The sequence below is a fragment of the Macrotis lagotis genome, chromosome 5, assembly GCF_037893015.1.
Source record: "Macrotis lagotis isolate mMagLag1 chromosome 5, bilby.v1.9.chrom.fasta, whole genome shotgun sequence".
Classification (NCBI taxonomy): domain Eukaryota; kingdom Metazoa; phylum Chordata; class Mammalia; order Peramelemorphia; family Peramelidae; genus Macrotis; species Macrotis lagotis.
The window spans coordinates 240,131,839-240,154,112 of record NC_133662.1 but is presented as its reverse complement, the minus strand read 5'-3'; the positions used below and the strand labels follow the sequence as shown (position 1 = coordinate 240,154,112).

The following is a 22,274-nucleotide window of genomic DNA, read 5'->3' as shown; positions in this document are numbered from 1 at the left end:
TTCTTTTTGCATCAGTTGATCTAAGTCTTTCCAGATTTTTCTGAAGTCATCCTGCTCTTCATTTCTTGTATTTTATCACAAGCATGTTTGTTCAGCCAGTAAAGGACATCCCCTCCAATTCCAAATTTTTGCCACCCTTGGGGAATTCTTTCCCCCAACCTTAAGAGGTGGTCCCTGAGCACTTCTTTTGCTTCCCTCTAGGACAGAGTCCCCTCCTCCGAAGCAGCAAGCCTCACCACTTCCTCCTGGGTCACAGCCACAACACCAACTGGGTGGAGTACAATGTGGAAGGCTGGCGGAACTATGCCAAACAGAATCCAGCTATGCAGAATGCTCCTCGGCTTCTGCAGGACTCGCAGAAGTAAGTGCCATCCCCTTACCCCCAGTGTCTCCGAGTTGGGCCAGAGGCTCAAGTCCAATGGAGAAGCCTGCTCAGGGCTTCTTTCTCCATGGGGTACCCCAGAGGTCAGTGGGGTGAGTCATTTTTGCTTCCTTCAGTGTCTGGCATACAATAAACACTTAATAAATGCGGGTCGCCTTTGTTGGCTCCCAAGTGGCAGCTGGAGGAGCTACCACCAACTACAGATGATTCAGAAGGCTTCATTGTTAGCCTATTCACAGATGATTGCACTGGAAGCCTTTGAAATTTAAATTCTCTGTTTAGAGGTTGCTCATGGGGTACACCTCAAGGGGTCTGAGATTTGAATCTGTCCCCAAAGGTGGGATGTTGCACCATCACCCCTCTCCCATCCCACACAGTTTCTTTAGGCTGAGAATTTTTAACTGGGGATTCATGGGCCCTCTTGGAGAGAAAAAAAAATGACATCTATATTTTCACTAATCTTCTACTGAAATGTAATATTCCCTTCATTTATTTAGAAATATTATTCTGACAAAGGGTCCAAGGGCTTCCCATACCTAAGGGTCCATGTTACAAAAGTGTTAAGAATACTCTAGGGTATGAAAAAACTGATAGAAAGTGAGGGGAAGGGAATGAGTATTTCTTTTGGGGGGGGGTAGGGAATAAGTATTTCTATAGCTCCTACTGCCAGTCACTATGTTAAGTCCTTAACAATGAACTCATTTAATTTTTACAACTCTGGAAAGTAGTGGGTTTTTTTAACAATACATTTTTATAATTGAGGAAATTGAAGCAAACAGAATTAAGTGATTTGCCCAGGGTCACACAGCTAGTAAGTGCCTGGGACTGGATCTATTATGTGACTACTACTAACAGATGGGTTTTGGGATGGACTACACTAGTCATTTCACTAGTTTAGAGATCTCCCTGGGGAAGAAATTCCCTCGACAAATCCAACCACCCTGCAGTTTATAGTCCAGTAGAATATAGTCCTAAAGCACTGAGAGGTTAAGTGAGTTGCTCTGCATCCCCACTGACATCTGTGTCAGAGACAGGACTTGATTTCAGGTCTTCATGGTTCTCTGAATACTGTGCTCCACAAATACAGGATCTGGTTTACACAATCCATCCATGCCCAGTTGCAGAGATGATTTGGTCCTGTATGTGTAGGGCTTGGTGGTGGTGGTGGCTGTTTCTCATACATCACTTTATATCTCCTGCCTTTGCACCTTCCCCTGTATCTTGGAATGTTTTCTTTCTGCCCTTCCACCTCTCAGAATCCCTTGTTCTTTTTAAGGGCCAGGACAAGTACCATTCCTCCATGAGGCATTTCCTAATTCTCTGATCCCTCGACCAGATATTAGCATTCTCCCCATCCTCAAAATTGCTCTTTATTGGAAATACATTGAACATGTTTTTCTCAGGGAATGCTGCTTTCTCCCAATTTGGTTTGGTCTTTATCTCCTCAATGCTTTTGGTAGTACCTGGCACTGGAGCCCTGAGGCTTGACAGCTGATGCTCATTGAGTCGAACTGATGGCCTCTGTCCTGTCCCCTATTAGGAAGATCATCAGTAACCTGTTTGTGGGCCGGGCTGGCAGCGCCATGGTGCTGTCAGGCTCCATCGCAGGGCTGGAAGGGGGTTCGCAGCTGGCACTTCGAAGGGCCACCAGCATGCGAAAGACCTTCACCACTGGTGTGGCTGCTGTCAAGAAGAAGTCTCTCTGTATCCAGATCAAGCTCCAAGTGGTGAGTGTACCCTCAGGCTTTGTCTTTGACCCCAGAGTCTTCGAGGCACTCTCTTCTTCCTCCCTTTTCCCTATCAGACTCCCTTCTGGATCCTAGTGCTTGATGTTCCCCAGTGTGACTGTGCCACTCCCCAGCTCAGTATATCTTCCTATGGTTCCCTTTTGCCCCAGGATCAAATGCAAACTTCTGTACTTGAGGTCTATGGTACAACCAAAGTGGCCATCTTGCTGTCTTCACACAAGATGCTCAGTTTCCTACTTTCAGGCCTTTTTTTCACAGGCTGCCTGCATGGCCTGGAATGCACTCCTTCTCATGTCTACTTCTTTCAAAGTGCAGCTCAAATATCACCTTCTATTTCCATGGACTTAGTTGAGAAGGAAGAGACCTTGAGGCCATCTAGTTAAACGCCCTCCCTTTACAGATGAAGAAATAGAGGCCCAGGGAGACTTGCCCAAGGCCATACATGTAGTGAGCCCCAGAATCAGGATTTGAACCTCTGACTCTATAATACCTCCCATAAGACCTTTCTTGATGTTCACCCTGCCTCAACCCCAGATGCCCCACAACTTTGCTTATACTTTGCATCATATATTTAGCTAGTCTATGAATCCTTGAGTGCAGGAACTGTTTCGTTTTTGTCTTTGTATCTAAAGTATCTAGCCTAGGATTTCCTACACTGTATGTGGTATTAATTGATTGAAGCTATATCCTAATAGCTACCTTCTGAGGTAGGCTCTGCTGTCTTCCAGCAAACTGGGGGCAAGGCTAGTTAATGGCAAGGTACCAGCAGCACGGTATCATGGTTGGAACACCAGGCTAGGAGGGAAAAGACTTAGATTATTTTCCTGCTGTTATATTTCCTAGGCATCTGTCCTGGGGCAAGTCACTCAACCTTTCTAGTCCTCAGTTTCCTCATCTGTAAAATGGAGCATAATCATAGCCACCCTTCCTACCACCTCGGGTATAAAAGTGCTTTGCAGGCCTTAAATCATAATATATTGGGTTTTTAAATCTTGTTTTCATTTCTTTTTTGTTGTTGTTTGTTTCCAAATATCCAGATACTTCCTTATACATTTCTTGCCCTCTCCTACCCAGTGAGCCAATCCCATATAAGGAAGATTTTAAAAGAAAGATTAAAAAAATATAACAGTTCAGCAAAACTATTCATTGTGCCTGACGGGAAATGTCATATTCCACAGCCATAGTCCATCCTCTCTGCAAATACAGGAATCTTCTCAACTCTTTTCTGGGGGCCAAGGTCTATCCTTAGAGTCACTACACATTGTGCTATTGCATTTTTTTATTTCTTTCTGTTTACATGGTTGCTATTATTGGATGGTTGCTGTTTGTTTTATCCTATATTAGTTCAAATTAGTCCTTTCAAACTTCTCTGAATTCTTCAGTCATCATTTCTTACAAAACAGTAATAGGTCCATTATTTTCATGCACAACAATTTATTTAGCCATCCCCCAGGTGATAGGAACCTGCTTTGTTCCCAGTTCTTCATGATTTAAGTGGATATAGATTTGTTTGCATGTTGCCTCCCCAATCAGACTGTAAGTTTCCTGAGGGCAGGGACTATCTTTACCCTCTTTTTGTGTCTTCATTTCCTGGCTCATAGAATAACTATTGATTGATTTTCCTGGACAAGGGCGAAGGTTGATTTTGTGGTAGGTGAGGCCTGAGGATCACCCTCTCTCCTTCTCTCCTGCAGGATGCCCTGATTGACACGATCAGGAAATCAAAATTGCACTTTGTTCACTGCTTCCTGCCTGTGGCAGAAGGCTGGGCAGGTGAGCCCCGCTCGGCCTCTTCCCGACGGGTGAGCAGCAGCAGTGAGTTGGACCTGCCTCCTGGGGAGCATTGTGAGGCTGGCCTACTGCCGCTGGATATACCTTTGCTACGGGCCCAGATCCGTGGCTCTCGTCTTCTGGATGCCCTTCGCATGTATCGCCAAGGTAAGACCTTTTCTTGTCCTCCGTTCTTTTCTCATCTCCTCTCTCTGAAATCTCCTTCCCCTGGCTTTTCCCCTTCCTCTATTTCCCTACCCTTCCTTCCTTGAGTCACTCTCTTCTTCCCTCTCCTAGTCTCTCCCTTCCCTATTGCTCTCTTTCCAAGTTCTAACTCTATTTCTCTCCCTTTCTTTGCCCACCTCCTAGTATCCCACCTTTCTCATTTTTTTCCTTCCCTTCTTTCTTCCCTTCCATTTCTTCTTCTCCCTGCTAGTCCTTTCTTCCTTTTTTCATGCCTTATCCCTACCTTGTCCATTCATGATAGTAAGATAGTATTTAAATTTCAACAGGAAAAGCATCAGGACCAACGGCAAATTTCAATGTCAGGGCAGATGGTCCCCTGTCGAGAGGATTTGGGGTTCAAGAGTTAGAGATTTAGGTCCTCCTGACTCCAGGGCCAGTGCTCTATCCACTGTACCACCTAGCTGCCCCCCAAGAGTTAAAGATTTAGAAAGGAATTGGAAAGAGCCCCAGTCCTGGAGGCAGGAGGACCTGAGTTCAAATATAGTTTCAGATACTTAATTACTTAGCTGTGTGATCTTGGACATGTCACTTGACCCCATTGCCTTGCGAAAATCAAAAGAAAAAAAAAGAAAGGAATTGGTCTCTGGGATACCTACCATGGAGATAGAGATGTGGGGGATCAGCATGAGGTTGACTGTCAACATCCTGTTCCTGGTAGAACCTCTTGCGGCTTCCTCTCTTCCTCCTTCCTTTAAGGCTTCTGTTTTCTCAGCTCATCCTTCCCCTTCTTTATACTCCTACTTTCTTTTCTCCTTCTTTCCCAGATTTTATTATTTTTCTCTTCCCCACTTCTCCCTCTCTCTATTTGTTTTTCTCTCTTCCCTCATTGCCCTCTTTCCTTCCTTCCAATCACCCCTGTTCCATGTTCCTGAATCTCCTTTCCCTCGCTCCCAGTATAGAGAGGACCAACATCATTCCAAAACTCAGAAACTTTGCTCTGGATTTCCAATGATGTTAGTTGACTCAGCTAGGATACTGTGGATTGGGATTATCCCTGAAGTCACGGGATATTGGGTCAGATTCTAGCAGAGAATAAGGGAGAAGACCTGTCTCTCAATAATTAAAATTCTTAAGGAAGGTCAGGTGGATGCTGGCCTGTTTGGCAATCCCTTGGATTGGGGGACGGTGGGGAGGCGGGAGAGAGAATGGAATGAAAGGCATTTTGTTTGTTCAAGATAACTTCCTTTTGCCTTTGCTCAAGTCTGAGCAGGCACAGGCAAGTAGGTCCCAAACAACCCAGGGCCAAGGTCACCCGCAGCCTTCTGACATCATAGAACTGTAGTAAAGTAGAAGGAATCTCAGGGACCATCTGGTCAAGGTCCCTCCTTGGCAGAGGAGAATCCGAGCTCCAGGGAGGTGATAGGACTTGTTTGAGGTCACTTTCCAAGTGGTATTTGAACCCACTCATTCCAGGGCTAAGGAAGGCCTGGGTATGTCTTTCCACTATTCCATTCATAGCCCTTCTCTCAGCAGCCTGGGCCTCAAGACAGGGACTCCCTTTACTGCTCTGAATAAATCATTGATCTGTCCCCATGTCTTGATATGGAGTTGGTGTTTATTATTTCAAAACCAGATTGTTACCGTGCTGAACCAAAATCAATGTACTTTACTCAAACAAGCAGGTCGATGAGGCTGGCGGCAAAGGGGGGCCTCCCTCCTCCCCCCCGGCCTCGCGAACCATCCATCGTGCTGATGATTAATTAAGATGCCGAGCGTCTGCACCCGCTCTCCTAGCCCATCAATTTAATTGCAATTCAGATACAATCAATAGTTTGCTCCATCCTGGCCCCTCAGAGGACCCTGGCCTCCTGTTTCACTTATCAGGCACATGCATCAGCCTCTTTCTCAAATTGGACAGGTGCCCAGAGCCAGTTGGGAGCTTCAGGGCAGCTCACCTGCCTGTACCCCTGCCCTCCTGTTGGCATCACACTTGCAGGGTCCAATTTCCTCCAGGGGCAACACACTCTAATACCATTCTCAAGTTAGAACCAATGGAGGTTCCTGACTGGGTGACCTTGAGACCCCAGTATGACTTTTAGGGGGTCATCTTGCTGTTTATACTGCTTCTACTCCTAAAAAGGAGTGAGAAAGTCAATATCGACCCCAATGGACCAGTGTTCTATAACCTGTTTTGGTTGGCTCATCTAGATGCCCAAAGCCTGCTGGCAAGACCTTCCTGATCTCTAGCTTTTAGTCTTTCCTACTGCAGTATAAGCACCCTTCCTCTTAGGTCCCCTACTGCTTAATCTTAGGTCAATGATGTGTGTGTGTGTGTGTGTGTGTGTTTTATTATGTGTATTATTATATATATTTTTTAATTTATTTAGGCAATGAGGTTAAGTGACTTGCCCAAGGTCACACAGCTAGGTAATTAAGTATCTGGGGTCATATTTGAACTTAGGTCCTCCTGACTCCAGGGTCAGTGCTCTATCCACTGTGCCACCTAGCTGCCCCCCAAATATATGTATTTTTTAATAGCTATATTTCAGTAGAATCAGTAGCATTATGTTTTGTGCATATATTTATGAAGGGCTGGATGTGGTGGCTCCAGAGGACTCTTCTAGAACTTACAAAGGCCTGATTCTGAATTCAAATCTCATCCCTTGTATTTGATACCTCTGTGACCTTGAATGAGTCTCTTCTTCACCTCTGTGGGCCTCCATTGTGGGGGTTAGACACTCTGGTCTGTGAAGAACCTTTCCTGCCCTCTAGGCTCTTCACCTCCACACCTGGTCTTTCCTTCTCTGGTAGGTTCCAGGCAAACAGAACCTTGAGGACAATATGACCCCTGTTCTCTTCTATCTAGGTTATCCTGACCATATGGTGTTCTCTGAGTTCCGAAGACGTTTTGAGATCTTGGCACCCCACCTCACCAAGAAGCATGGACGCAATTACATTGTTGTGGATGAGAAGAGAGTATGTTGTTCTCCCCATCCTTTCTTTGTCTCCTTTAGGGGTGTCTCTGATACCTTGGGACCCACTTTCCTCCCCAAGAGATAGGGTCCTATCTGCTCATTCTGAGTCTTTAGGAAAGACTTGGGGTTAGATGCCCAAGATGCAGGCTAAACATTTGGCTAGAGGCACCATTGACTCTGGAAGGTAGAGTGGGGAGGTCTGCCTCTTTTCCTTTGAGATATTGAGAACCATTGAAGAGTAGATTGGGCTCTCCCAAGTCAGAACCAATATCTTGAATGTTCTGTTAATTGATAACTGGACTCTCTAGGCCTGCCCTGAGCATCAGTGGTAAGCAGGCCAGTGGTGTTAGGACTCCAGATCTAAGGAAGGGAGTCTGCTGATTCAGAGTCTCTTACAATGGCCTTTGGGGATGATGAACCTGGAAGACCCATAACCATAAGTTTGAGCTCAAGGTCTTGAAGTGACCAGCCACATGGAAGGGATCAGATGCCTGGGTCAGGGGAAAGCAGGGTACCTAGCATACGGTAAGAGTGTAATAAATACTTGTATCTGATCCTGGAGTCAAATCTAAGTTCAAATCTTACCTCTGATGCTTATTGCCTCTCCCTTAAGCCCTCTGTGCCTCAGTTTCCTCCTCTATAAAATGAGGTATAAAATGGACTAGGTGGTCTCCATAATCCCTTTCAGCTATAGTGCTAGGGTCCTATGATACTATCCATTGATCAGTCTATCCGCAGTCATTCCCTAAGTACCTACTATGTGCTGGTCAGTGGACTAAGTGATGGACATACAGGAAAATGGAAAAGTCAGTTCCTGCCCTCCAGGGTGCCCCTGGCCCACTCTCCGGCCTTGGGAGGCCTGTTGGGGCAGGCTTACCAGGAAGGTTGGTTTCCAGCTTCATTCTTCCCAAATGACAATGACAGGGGGCCTGGAGCTCCTTGGCTGGGGAGGGAATTTACTGCCCTTAAAACTCTCATAGGCCTCTCCCCACTACCTTCCTCTGCTGGCAGAGCCCCCTGCTTCCCACAGTCAGGCCTCTACCTGGCTATACTGATTGCTCCCACCCTTTCTTTCCAGGCTGTGGAGGAATTATTGGAATCTTTGGATCTGGAAAAAAGCAGCTGCTACATGGGCCTGAGTCGGGTAAGCTGACCCCCTAGAAGTCAGAGAAGGTGCTACCATTCCTGCAGCATCTCCCACCCCACTGCTGTCCTCCCCAGCCTTTCTTGCCCTCCCTCTTGGCCACCCTGCCTCTCCTGCAGCATCCTCCACCCTGCTGCTGACCCCATCCTCAGTCATGCCTGGGAACTGCTTTCGCCTCCTGCCCTGGTGATTCCTTCCTTAACTGTCAGATGTCTGGGTCTGAAGAACTGGATTATCTGGTATCTTGAGTATAGTCTGTGAGGTCAGAAGAGCGGGTCCAGACAGCCTTCAGCCTGGGCTGAGGAAATGAGGCAGAAGATGGTGGAGAGGCTGGGCTCAGGAAAAAGGGAACCGGGACAAGGAAGAGGGTGACAGCATGGGGCCCTGGAGGACAAAGCCCTCTTTGCCTGAGCTGGCTGGGCACCGTGGTTGCCGGGGTCCCACAAGCAGGCGGGACAGGAAGAAGCCTGTGCGGCCGCCTTCCCACAGGCTGAATTCCTCATGTGAATGGAACGTGTTGGATAAAAGGCCGGGCACACCCGCCCCCGGGTGCCAGTCTGCCGCCTTCCCTCCTCATCAGAGAGCCAGCTGCCTGCCCCTTGCCCAGCACTGACCTGCCCATCGTCCTCCAAGTATGTGGTCCGGGGGCTGGGGGCAGGAGGTAGAAAAGCCAGGAGCTGGAAGAAAAGGGGCCTAGAAGTGCCTGTCCTAGGGCCCTGGGGAAAGAAACTCCAAGACATCCGGGATTTGTCTGTCTGGAGAGTGGCATTGAAGGGAATAGTAATGAGAGAGCTTGGCAAGAAGGGTGTGTGTATGCATGTGTGTCTGTCTTTGTGTATCTGTTTGCATCTGTATCTGTGTGTCTGTGTGTGTCTGTCTGCTTCTGAGTATACGTGTCTGTGTCTTAGGTGTCTACGTGTCTTTGTCTTTCTGTCTATGTATCTGTCTATATCTGTGCCTGTCTGTTTGTGTCTATGTCTATATTGGTGTCTCTGTGTCTGTCTTTCTGTGTATGTGTGTGTCCATCTATGTCTGTGTGTGTCTGTGTATGTCTCTGTGTGTCTGTGTCTCCATCTCTGCATGTGTGTATATGTCTGTCTCTGTGTGTGCATGTGTCTATATGGGTGTGTGTGTGTGTGTGTGTGTGTGTGCACGCGCGCAGATGTGCTTGCCTGGAGGGAAGGGTCCTTCTTCTGGCTTTGGCTTGCTCACTATTCCACTGTTTTATTCTCTCTCTCTCCCCCTCCTATCTGTCTGTGTGTGTCTCTCTCTTCCTCCCTCTGATTTCCTCTGACTGTCTCTATCTCCCCCTTCCTCCCTATCTGTCCTTCTCTGTCTCTCATGCGCAAACCACACACACACACACATACACACACACACACACACAAACACACTTATGTCAGTATCAGGCCCTTTCACTTTCTGTCTTCATTGTTTTACGGTCTTTTCTTTCTGCTTTTCTGCCTTATTCTCTCTCCTTCCCCTCTCTGTCACATTGCTCTCATTCTGTCTCTCTCTCTCTCATTGTTCTTTTTTTGCTCATTACTCTCATTGTCTCTGGTTTTGTGCCTCTGTCTTGGCCTCCCTTTATTCATTTCTGTTCTCTCTCCTCTCTCCCCCCTTAGCTGGCTCTCCTTCCCTCTTTCCCTTCCTCCTTAGGGTTCGTCGGTATTCTTGGCACCAAGGATCTTGCTGAAATAATTTGGTTTTTCCTTGAAGTAGGTCATGCCCTATTCAGTGGTGATTCTTCTCAAAGAGGCTAATGGGCAGGCTTGCTAAGAGCTGAGGCTTGGCAGGAGGTGGGGGAATGTTTCTGCGGTACCTTCTACAGGGAAGGTACCAGGTTTCCAAGCCTGTCCAAAGCATCCCAGCATCTACACAGGCTGGCCCCCTTCTAGACCATTTTCTGGGCCTCAGTGCCACTCTGAATCATCCTAACTTTTGGTGTGCAACAGACAAACCCCAGGAACTACTCTTGTCCTCAGGTAGAAGAGAGGTCAGGGCTGGCATTTTCAGGGCTCTAGTCATTTGAGGGTGAGTGATATAAGGTCTAATTTGATTCAGAATTTCCTCCTGTGCCTCCTGTGGGCAGAGATCTTCTGTGCCATAGTGGGCATGGGCTTAGAAGGCAGAACATCAGTGCCACGTGTGTGATCAGATCACATGTATGGTCTCCATGCTGCTCTAGGGAAGGGCTTCCAGACCCCTTGGACAATCTAACAAAGCCTACATACCCCTTTCCAGAATATTTTTAAATGCATAAAATAAAATACATAGAATTACAAAGGAAACTAATTAGATTGGAATGTAGTTGTTCAAAATTTTTTTAAATTCATGGATTCCAAATCAAAATCTTCTGTTTTAGGGGTTCTGTTTTAGGGCTTCTGGCCCCCCCTTTCTAACCAGGCATTATTAAAATTCCTGACTTTAAGACTTGGGATCTTTACTGCTTTATTAATTCTTTCCTTCAGGGATTTCTCTCTCTCTCTCTCTCTCTCTCTCTCTCTCTCTCCCTCTCTCCCTCCCCCTCCCTCCCCCTCCCTCCCTCCTTCTTTATCTTCCTCTCCCTCCATCCCCACCTTGCCTTCTCAAGTTATCTAGGCACCCTGCCCAGGTGTGACTGCCTAGTCCTGGGGAGCAGAATCTCTGTCTCTTCTGGGCTTCACCCCAAAGAATGTCCCAGGGGTGCTACTTGAAGAGAAAAGGGCCTGAGGACCGACTTTGGCTATGAATCTGAACTGCCCTGGGGAGGGAGGTTATGGTGGATGTTCCAGAAGCAACATTTTCTCAGCTGAAAACTTAACTCTATATAGGTAGAGCAGGAAAAGAAGGAATAGAGAGGCAGGGGAAATGGAGAGGTGGAAACCTTGGGGATAGGCTGTCCCCCAGACTTTACTTAGAAAAGAATCAATCAATCGATTCTCAATGATTGATTACGCCAGAATCGAACAGTCCCTTCCCTCACGGAGCCACCATTCTAATGGAGTAGACAACAAGCATGAGACACAGAAGAAATGCAAATAGACAGCTGCTTGTCGACCTAGAGTTACAGGGGAGGCCTGACTTCATGGAGAAAGTCAGTTCCTAAGTCATTGGGATAAATATTGTCCACTCACCACCCTCTGCATCACCCACATTCCCAGCTTCAGACTTGAAGGCAGACCCAGGCCTCACTGTAGAGACTTCAAGGTATCTTTATTTGGAAGCCTGAAGGACCAAGAGGGTTCTGACGGAGTGGTTTTTCCTTGCTGATTCTCTCCCCATAAAGAAGGTAGTGACTCTAGCCAGGTCCAGTGTGATAGAGTGAGGGGCGAGGCAGGCAGCGGGGGCGCCCGCTGGGCTGGTGCCTCTTGCGTCTACCCTGCGGCCCCAAACCTGTAAGACAGGTCCCTTGCCTAGACCAGCCTCCGCCCACCCACTGGCTTTACCACCAAAGAGAGGAAGCTTGGGTGTGGGGAGGGACTGGGGGCAGGGGCGTCACCACATGAAAGAGGAGGCTGGGGAAGATGAAACTAAGTGGGGAGAGGTGGGGCCGGGGGAGAGGCTAGACTCTTCTGTTCTCTCCTTACTCTTCTTCCTATTTAGCCCTGTTCCATTCCAGGCAGGGCTCTGAATTCTAATGTAGCCACTGGGAAAGGAAGAGCTGGGGTCCCCTCCTGGGTTAGCTCCACAGCAATCAGCACCCCCAGCCTTGACCTTGCATCTTGACTTCAAAGGTGGGAAGCCAGAGGTCGAACTTTCTTGGGGGGGGTGGCATTTTTATCTGAACAATGGGTAGGAAATGTCCCCTCTTCAGACCTCAGCCAACACTGTTTTTTCTTTTGTAGAGGGGACATCTCCTTGGCTCATCTCTTTTTCATTTACCTCTACTGCATCCTTCCTGAGAACTATGGGTCTTCAGTGGCACCCATACCCTCTTGGACTGTGTGTACCCTGGTCCTTTCCTTTTTTCTCCATTCCCTACCTTCCCCACCAGTTTATTTCTGGTTCTCCCCCATATACTTGCTCCTAGAGGGAGCCTCTCAGTTTATAGATGCTCCGGGCTCTGCTTCTGTTTTTTCCTTGCTCTCCTTCCCTGACTCCCCCAGTTTCTGCAACCCACCCAGGCTTAGCTTCCTCCCTTTATCTGGCTGCTCTTTCCCTCAGGTATTTTTCCGGGCAGGCACCTTGGCCCGATTGGAGGAGCAGAGGGACGAGCAGACCAGCAAAAATTTGACGCTCTTCCAGGCAGCGTGCCGGGGTTACTTGGCCCGCCAACACTTCCAGAAGAGAAAGGTACCAACCCTGTGGTCGACTCCTGCCTTGATCTGGCTGCTGTGCTGGCTCCAGTTATTTGTGTGTAGAGGGGGGACCGTGAGAACTTGAGAGGAAATGAGCAGAGGACATTGGGGCAAGAAGTGGGCCAGGGCACTCCTTTAGGGAATGGGGAAGGGAATGGGCATCTTAGCAGACTGAGATCGGAAGGGATCTCATGGATCATATCATCTAGCTCCCTCATCTTACAGACATGGATAGTCCTAGAAATGGAAAGTGGGTTCAATGACAGGATGGGATTCGAACTCAGATCCTTTGGACTCAAATCCACTAGTCTTGCCACTGCTTCAGCAGCCCCCTACAATGAGCATCAGAGGGCATCTCAAGTCCTTGGGGCTTCCTTGCCAAGAGGAAGTAGCGGGGTCCTATGCAGAAGGGAGCCTTAGGGGCTCGGGTGGGTCGGGCTTTGGATCCCAGGTCTTTCCATGAAGATTAAGGAGCTGTGTCAGCGGCTCCTTTTCCTATTAGCACGTCCATAAAGCAGCCGGCACCAAGGCCTCTTGTGTTTCAGCAAGATTAGGTTTTATGGTACATCCAGGCCAGAGCAGGAGGAAAAAAACCAGGTGGCTAATAAAGCAACCGAAATGAATCGTAATGAGAACAGACCAGGGATAGGTAGGGGTGGGACTCTATCCCAGGTGGGTCAGACCTCACAAGCCAGGGGCAGTCAAGATGGGAAAGACCCCAGGAAGTCCTAGAAGCTTCTGGGCTGTCCAATCCAGCTCCCTCATTTGACAGATAAGGAAACTGAGGCCCTGGGAGATGCAGGAACTTGCCCCAGGTCATCTGGTATCTGGCAGAATCTGAACCCACTTGCTAGCTGTGTGACCTTGGGCAAGACAGTCAGCCTCTCGGAACCCCAGGCTCCTTACCTGTAACACGGGGATGGTAATAGGCAAAGGGCGAGTGAGAGCTTCTGTGATTCCAGATTCAAGACCTGGCCATTCGCTGTGTGCAAAAGAACATCAAAAAGAACCAAGGGGTGAAGGACTGGCCCTGGTGGCGGCTTTTCACGGCTGTGCGGCCTCTGGTTGAGGTGCAGCTCTCTGAGGAGCAGATCCGCGGCAAGGACGTGAGTCAATGGGCATCTCACCCCCTCATTTTAGGACGCTCTTGCACTTTTAAAATTCATTTTATTGTTTCAATTAACTGCAGGCATTTATTTTCTTTTCCTCTGATTTCTTCCCTCCAAAAAAAAAAAATGGCATAACCTTCATAGCAAATATAAGCAAATCATAGCCATAGTCGTCCCAACCAAGGACTAGAGACTTGCCCAATAGTAAGAGTTACAGGTAGGATTTGAACTCGGATCTTCTCTGCTGCACCACAGGCTCAGGAGCCAGCTCTTGGGAGTTCAGGGCTGCTGTAGAGGACTCCCCTGACCAGGGCTCGGCCCACATGAAGCAGAAGGTGCCCACCCACTGAATGGGGCGTGTTGATTTTCACTGTGGCTGCCTCTCTTATCAGGAACAAACAGACATCTCGAGTCTGGGCTTGTCCCCTCAGTCCACAGCTTTTCCAATTGGTGGTTGGGCAGAGTTAGGTCATGGATCCCAGTGGGAAGGTGGGCTGGCCGTGTGGGACTGGGGGAGGTATTCCCTTGTCTGCTTCTAGACGTCCATTGAGTCTCCTCAGGTCCAAAACTGAGGTATTGGTTTGTTTTTTAGATCAAGTTTGGTTTGTCCCCCAAAGTTCCTGTTATAGGTCTCTAGACTGACAGTCATTGACTCTTGGATTTCCCCAACTTCCATCTGGGATCATCAGTTTAGAGCTAGGTCATCTAGTCCACTCACACCATCATTTTACAGAGGGGGGAAACTGAGGAACTGAGAAGTGATTTGCTTAAGGTTAAACAATATAGGTGACAGAGACGATCTGAACTCAGATATATGGCATCCTCAAAGAGACAGATTCTGGTGCCAGAATTCAAGACCAGGGCTCAAACTGCCCCCCTTTCTACAAAGTAGAACCCCCTTGCAGCTTCGTTGTCTTTGTATGGCCGATGCCTAACCCAATGATTGCCACACTCACTGACTTGTTGAGTTCTCTGCTTCTAGGAAGAAATTCAACAGCTTCGGAGTAAACTCGAGAAGGTGGAAAAGGAACGGAATGAGCTTCGGCTCAATAGCGACCGGCTAGAGACGCGAGTGAGTGGGCCTCCTTGACCTCTAGCCAGCTTTGCTGGCCATAGCAGAGACTAGCCGGGCAGGTGGGGCAGGGGAAGCCTCTCTCAGTGACCCGAGAGGAGCCTCACATCCCAGGGGGCGTTGCTGGGTGGTGGTTGCTCCGGTACCAGTCTCCAGGTGGGAGCTTGAATGGGGATGACTCTTCTCTTCCCCCTCCACCCCCACCCCAGATCTCAGAGCTGACATCCGAGTTGGCGGATGAGCGGAATACTGGAGAGTCAGCTTCCCAGCTCCTGGATGCCGAGGCGGCCGAGAGGCTCCGGGCGGAGAAGGAGATGAAGGAGCTGCAGGTGAGGAGGAACAGGATTGGAACTGCATGTTGTACCCCTCACCTAGCCATCCATTCACAGTTTTGAACAAAGCTATTCCAGCAGAGGGTTGGCTGTCCACAAGTGGGTGGGGGCAGGTGGAGAGAGGGCTTCTCCTGAGCACCCCCTGCCCTCCTACACTGCAGACCCAGTATGATGCCCTGAAGAAGCAAATGGAGGCGATGGAGATTGAGGTGATGGAAGCCAGGCTTATCCGAGCTACTGAACTCAATGGGGAGATGGATGATGATGATTCGGGTGAGTGTCTAGCCAGGAGTGGGGGTGGTAGGCAAGGAGTCAGAGACCCTAGGGTTGGGTACCTGGGAGCCCTTGAGCAGACCTTTGTTTACCCTTCCAGACCTCTGTCTTCTTACCTGTCAGATGAGGACGCTAGGGTCCTTAGGGATCCTTCTCGAGGGTTCTTAAACTGACCTAGGGGTTCTGGACAAATTTCAAGGAATCTATGAACTAAAATTATATTTTATTTGTTATTACCTCCCACTAAAATCGAGCATTTTCTTTGATTATTTAAAAATAGTATTTTGAGAAAGAGTCTGTAGATTTCACTAGCCTGCCCAAGGGGACCGCCATATCCAAAAGACCTATGATCCGTTGCTCCAAGAACACATAGCCCCACAGATTCCCTCTCTCAGTTAGGATCAGGGTGGTGGGGATCCTGTTGAGTTGGGGAGAGGCCATTCAGCCTTAACTGGAGGAGGAGATGCTGCCCTCCCCAGAGCCCTGCTTGAACCTCCAGCTCCAAACCACCTCACCACTTCATCCTATACTCTATCATTAGCTCAGCTCTTCTTCAATATGCCTGCCCCTCCCTGAGGTGCCCTGCCCTTCAATCTTTCCCATACCTTGCATGCAGGTGGGGAGTGGCGCCTCAAATATGAGCGGGCAGTGAGAGAGGTTGACTTCACCAAGAAGCGGCTGCAGCAGGAGTTTGAGGACAAGCTGGAAGTGGAACAGCAAAATAAGAGGCAGCTGGAGAGAAAGGTGAGTGTGGTGGGGTGAGAGAGCCAGCACTACATGGGAGACCAGTTGGTAGGCTTTTGGTAGCCAGGTGGTTAGGGTGACCCTTCTTTGTTTGCTTGGCGAGTTTTCTGGGAGGGTCCTGGTGTTGAAGTCCCCCTGAAGGGGATGGAGATCTCGAATTGGTCAGCTAGACCTACTTCCCTTATTTTACAGATAAAGAAATTGAGGTTCAGAGAGGGTAAATAATTGACTTGCCCATGGTCACACAGGCAGTAAGCATCAGAGGCACCTGGGTCCCTTGATTCCAAAGCCAGGGTGCTTTCTACTGTCCCACATGGCCTATGTCCTGATCCTAGTTCCCTGACTTCTGACCTCGAAGTGTCTTTTTTCCTCCCTGGGGGTGAGTAGTGACCCAAAGAATGAAAACTCACCTGGCCCAGCAGATGCCGCCTGACCCAGGCCAGACCATGCTTCACATTCTACTCCTTGACCTGTCTGCAGATGGGTCCTCTCTGGTCCCCTTTCCCCCCCTCCCCTCCCCATACCCCTCCCCACCTCTCCTCCCCTCTGGCTTTAGACAGAATCACAGCAGTGTCACTGTGGCTTCAGAAAAGAAGCTACCTGTTCCTCCACTGCCCCCCTGCCCCCCACCCCAGCCAGAGGCCAGCTCACCTTGTATCTGGATCCTCAAAGCTTAAACACACTTAAACAATGCTCCCTTCCTTCCTCCCTTCCCTCCTTTCCTTCCCTCCTTCCCTCCCTTGGATTCTTTTTCTTTTAGATTTTTGCTAGGCAATGGGGTTAAGTGGCTTGCCTTGCCCAAGGCCACACAGCTAGGTAATTACTAAGTGTCTGAAGTCGCATTTGAACTCAGGTCCTCCTGACTCCAGGGCTGGTGTTCTATTTCTCTTAAGCTTTCTAGAACTATTTATTTTTTCTTTATTTTAATTTCAGTTATCAAAAGTCAAATTTTTTTTTTATTAAAACAATTTAATCACCCCATGGGGGACAGGGAGGAGGAAACCCTTGTAGCATATGTGTGAGATCATTTCCCAAGTCAGCTGCATCCAAAGCAAGTCTCAGTCTGTGTCTGGAATCAGTCACTTCTCTGTTTCTGACCCAATAAGTTACTGTTCCTGATGTTAAACTCAACCCCTTCAACCTGATATCCCAGTCTCTCCATCCCCCTAACCCCATCTTTCCTCTGTCTCTCCTCTCTCCTTTCCTTCCTCCTTGTCTCCCTCTCCTCCCTCCCTTTCTCCTTCTCTCTCTCCTTCCCTCACTCTTCTCTCGGTCCTCTCTGCTCCCTCTTTCTTCTCATTCCCTCCATCTCTCCCTTTCTCTCACTCCTCCCCTACCTTTTTCTTTCTTTTATCCTTTTTTCCCTTCTCTTTCTTTCTCTCTCCTCCTTTTCTCTCCTCCCCTCTCTCTTTTCTCTCTCCCTGCCTCCCTCTTTCCTTCCTCTTCCCCTCCCTCTTTGCTTCCCTCCCTTTCTCTCCATCTCCTTTCCTCCTCCTCTCTCTCTCACTTCTTTTTTTGCTTCCTCTTCCTCCTACTCTCTCCTTCCCTTTATCCCTTTCTCCCTTCTCCCTCTCTCCTTCCTTCCTGCCCTCTCCCTCCCTTCCTCCCTTCCTCTGTTTTCCTTCCCTCTCCCCTCTTCTCTCCTCCTCTTCCCCTTCTCTATCTCTCTTTCCCATCTTCCTTCCCCTCTTCTCTCTCCTCCCTTCTTCCTCTTCCTGTCTCTCTTCCCTATTTCTCCCTCCCTTTCTTCTCCCTCCTCTCCCTTTCTCCTTCTTTCCCTCTGTCTCTCTTCCCCGATCCCCTCTCCCACTTGACCCCCACATCTTGCTTCCCTGCTCTGCCATCTCTGTCCCATGGCTCCTGAGTTGCCCTGACTCCCCACCCTCTTGGCTCCCCAGCTGGTAGACCTTCAGGCCGATAGTGATGAGAGCCAACGGACCCATCAGCAGCTGAAGAAGAAGTGTCAGCGCCTCACAGCGGAGCTGCAGGACACAAGGCTTCACCTGGAGGGCCAGCAGGTCCGCAACCATGAGCTGGAGAAGAAGCAGAGGAGGTAGGTGATTCGGGCCCAACTTGGGTCCCTGCCGTGGCTTGCAGGCACTCTTTCCTTTTCTTTCTCAGTCAAGGCAGGGATGCCCCAAGTCCCTCATGCTAAAAGATTCCCTGATACACTGTACAGGACCCCAACCACCATCCACCCTGGGCTGGGAAGAAAAGAAGAGGCCATGATGAACATTCCAGGTGCCAGATGAGGAACTATTTCCACATCTGCAATGAGCCTTCCAAATAAATTTGGGGCAAAGACCTTAGTAGCCAGGCCAGATATTGAGCCCATTTATGGCTACTCTGAACTCTCACGTTCTTCACTCCACTGCTAAGGCCAAGTTCGTCACCAACTTGAACCCGGTAGGATAGAGCAGCAGCTGAGGGTTCCCCAGAATCCAGGGCTCTCCCCTTCCTTGAAGGACCCCCAACCTCTGCCAGCCCCTGTTCCCTTTCACTCAACTTGACTCAGTTACAGAAACCCCCACCCCACCCTCCTGACTCTGATGCCATTAAACTGCAGAGTGAGAGATCCTTCCATCTCATTATGGTAATGATGCCAAGGAGGGGGGCCAAAACCCTCACTGGAGGAAATCCAATCTAAATTAATTTCCCTAGTGGGGGCTTCTTCATTAAGAGAGGAGGTAAAGCTTAGGAGCCTGTGCTTCCCTGGGGAGCAGAGGGAACCCCAGTGGAATGAGAACGGGTCCCGATTCCATTGTGAGGAGGAGAGGTACCTCTATCAATATCAAAGGGCTGGTGCCACCTGGGCACACCTTCCTCCAAATGGTTGTTGACCTCATCAAGCCTCTGAGACCTCAAGTAAGAGCAATGGCCATTGAATGGCAAGAGCTATAGAAGGAAACCTCTCACCATGATGCCACTGAACTTTCTGTCCTCAGTTCTCAGGGACTTATGGGGGCCCAGGGAGGGGAAGGGAAGGAAGGGCTTATTCCCCTGTAGATCCCTCCTACTCCTAAGAAAGAGACCATGAGCTTGGCCTCTGCCAACATGCCAGGGCTGGGTGAAGGGCTATTTCCACATCTGTAACGAGCCTTCAGAATAAATTGGGGGCAAAGGCCTTGATAGCCAGGCCAGATATTTGGCCTGTTTATGGTCACTTTGAGTCCCAGGCCCCCAGCAGTCTCCAGGACCCATCTTCTCCCCAGAGACAGGCATCCTCAGCAGCCACCTCTCCCCTGAATGCCCCGGATGAGAGTGCCAGCCTGGGCTAGTTACTGTGCTATGGAGCCCCCCCTGCCAGGCAATTTATTAAGTTTGACTGCCCGGAGTTTGTGGAGGGGGTGTGCCAGCATCTCAGTTTTGGATGGGACTGTATTTAGCTATTCAGAGAAGGTGGGAAGAGGAATTTCAGCAATTTGTTGGTTCTTTAGAGTCTCTGGGCGGGAAATGAAAGGCTGACAAGTGAAGGAGGAAAAAAAAGAGACCGCCCCCCAACCATGTGCCTGCTCAAGCTTACTGCCAATTGGGCATAGCAGGGAGGCAAGGGAGAGGAAAGTGGCAGCCCTGTGGGGTGGGGCTCCTGGGCAGGGTGTGCCTGCTCCCAAGGTCTGCCTCAGAAGCTGCTTGGATCCCCATCTTGGCCAGGGCCTCCCACATGGATGAGATGGTTTGAACTAGAAGGGGCTGGGGGCAGCTAGGTGGCACAGTGGATAGAGCACCAGCCCTGGAGTCAGGAGGACCTGGAATTCAAATTCGGCCTCAGACACTTAATAATTACCTAGTTGTGTGACCTTGGGCAAGTCACTTAATCTCATTGCCTTACAAAAAAAAAAAAAGAACTAGAAGGGACACCAGGCCAACCTCCTCATTTTACAGATGAGGAAACTGAGACCTGCATAGGTTGAATTTGAACTCAGTTCTTCCCTATTTCAGGTCCCATGCTGCCTCTCAGGTAACAGCTTTGGGACAAAGGGTTTGATGTTCTGTTTCTTTACATTCTGATGAGGGAGGAGCCTCTTAGACTTCCCTATGTCCATGGGGCAGAATAAATGACCTAAACCTGACTGCCTCAGGGGAAGAAGATGAGATTTAACTGCCACAAGGCCACAGCTTGATCTTTTTTTAAGCATATCCTTTTTGAGTTTTTGAGGCAATTAGGATGAAGTGATTTGCCCAAGGTTACACAGCTAGTATCTGAGGCTAGATTTGAACTCGGATCCTCCTGACTCCACCTAGATGCTCCTAACCAAAGAGCCAGTGCAATATATTGCTCTAGCTTTGGAATCAGAGAAACTGTGTGGCCTTAGGCAAGTCACTTAATTTCCCTGAGTCTAGGTTTCCTCCCTTTATAAAATGAGAAGGTTGGACTACATGGTCTGCAAGGTGATTTCCAGCCCCAGGTCTTGAGAGTCCGCTTCCTGCCAGAATTCTCTGCTCCATTCCCTTGCCCACAAGGGCCCGGTCATCTCTGGAGGCAGTAGGACAGATGTACCACCCCTCGGTGTGATGGTCTCCACTGATCTGTGTTCTGTCCTTTCCAGGTTTGACAGTGAACTCTCCCAGGCCCACGAGGAGACCCAGCGGGAAAAGCTACAGCGGGAGAAGCTTCACCGAGAGAAGGATGCTCTCCTGGCTGAAGTTTTCAGCCTGAAACAGCAGATGGAGGTGAGCAGAGGCTCCAAGCCCCCATCAGCAGTCTCCCAAACTCACTAACCCCATCCATCCCTAAAAAAATCGTCCCCAGAGTCAGAAATAGGGATGATCCATTTTCTTCTCTTGTTTTAGGAAAAAGACATGGACATTGCCGGCTTCACCCAGAAGGTGGTCTCCCTGGAGGCGGAGCTCCAGGACATCTCATCTCAGGAGTCCAAGGATGAAGCCTCTCTGGCCAAGATCAAGAAGCAGCTCCGGGACCTGGAAGCCAAAACCAAAGATCAGGAAGAGGAGCTGGATGAGCAGGCGGGGACCATCCAGATGCTGGAACAGGTAAGGGGGGGAGGGGGACTGATAAAAAAGGAGACAGCCACTGTCAGAGGAAGGAAGGAAACCAGGGCCTCCTCTGTACTAACTGCTTCACAGATATCTCAGTTGGTTCCTTCAACAACTCTGGGGGTAGTAGCCACTATTTTTGTCCCTATATCACAATTGGGGACACCAAGGTAAAGTGACTCACTTAGGGTCATTCAGTTCCTAAATTCAGTTCCTAAATGTCCGAGGTTGAATTTGAACTCAGATTTCATGGATTTGGGATCTAGTACACTGCTTCACTGAGTTTGCCTGGATAGTTGGGGAATTTTGTAGGAGGCCCATGCCTTCTCATCCAGCCTGAAGAGGGAAACCTCCCCCTTTTCTCTGTTAGCTCCCCCTATCCTATTTGATCTTCATGGTGCCAGCCCCCTAGGCTTCTCTGTAGATGACCAGCCACCACCCAGCAAGGACATTTACCTTCTCCAGAAAGGCCAGTCACACACCTGTGTCCTTGTGAAAGAAGGAGATGAAATTAAAGGGGAGCCGGTCTGGGTGGAGGTGGTGAGAAGTTACCTCTGGAAAAGGCTTTGAATATCACCTGCTAAGGAAACATTCCCTTCATGAATTCTGCCATCCAGTCAAACTATCCTTCTTACTGGCCCTCCCCCCATGAAACCCAATTTCCCATCGCCTAGCCTTTGTCCAAGGCTGTGTCCTATGTACTCCATCATTACTTCTTTGTCTAAAATTCCAGGTTTCCTTCAAAGCTCAGCTCAGTTCTTCCTCCATGATTCCAACTTCTGATGCCTTCCCCCTCCCCTTCAAAAAAAGATCTTTATGAATTGTACAGATTTTCTATCTTCTTAAATAAGTATCTCTGAAGGGCAGTGTTGCATAGTGGATAGAAAATTGGCCCCAGAGTCAGAAAAATCTGCACTGAGTAAGTCATTTCTTATCTCATTGCCTTGGGCAATTCTTTAAGACTGGGAGCCAGTCTGTCTTAGCAGAGCACACCAGTAAAATATTGGGACCAGTCATGTCTATTCCACCATGGATTGGAATAGCATATAATACCAAAGAATGCTGGGACTTGAAAGGAGGGGCTGTTACTGGGGGAATCTAGGAGATTAAAGACAAAATATGTTGATGAAAATCCATTTTGAAAAAAACATGATAGAATATAATATAAACTCCTTGAGGGCAGGGATGGTTGCATTTTTGTCATGGCTTGGGGTACAGTAGATGCTTAATTAGTGTTTGTTACTTGATTGATTGTGTTGGGGTA

At 48.8% G+C, this 22,274-nt stretch overlaps 1 protein-coding gene across 8 annotated transcripts in view; it reads left to right on the top strand.

Annotated features, from left to right (window-relative positions):
- The window catches only part of MYO18A (myosin XVIIIA), a 154,594-nt gene that overhangs the window by 103,069 nt on the left and 29,251 nt on the right, over window positions 1-22,274 (top strand). For all 8 annotated transcript variants that reach the window (XM_074189103.1, XM_074189099.1, XM_074189100.1 and 5 more), the window contains 14 exons: window positions 202-361; window positions 1,923-2,109; window positions 3,825-4,068; window positions 6,953-7,062; window positions 8,140-8,205; window positions 12,352-12,480; window positions 13,448-13,591; window positions 14,577-14,666; window positions 14,876-14,995; window positions 15,160-15,271; window positions 15,888-16,015; window positions 17,914-18,068; window positions 20,563-20,686; window positions 20,807-21,007. In XM_074189103.1, coding sequence (XP_074045204.1) covers window positions 202-361; window positions 1,923-2,109; window positions 3,825-4,068; window positions 6,953-7,062; window positions 8,140-8,205; window positions 12,352-12,480; window positions 13,448-13,591; window positions 14,577-14,666; window positions 14,876-14,995; window positions 15,160-15,271; window positions 15,888-16,015; window positions 17,914-18,068; window positions 20,563-20,686; window positions 20,807-21,007 — 1,970 coding nt within the window. The remainder of the gene's footprint in view (window positions 1-201; window positions 362-1,922; window positions 2,110-3,824; window positions 4,069-6,952; window positions 7,063-8,139; window positions 8,206-12,351; window positions 12,481-13,447; window positions 13,592-14,576; window positions 14,667-14,875; window positions 14,996-15,159; window positions 15,272-15,887; window positions 16,016-17,913; window positions 18,069-20,562; window positions 20,687-20,806; window positions 21,008-22,274) is intronic.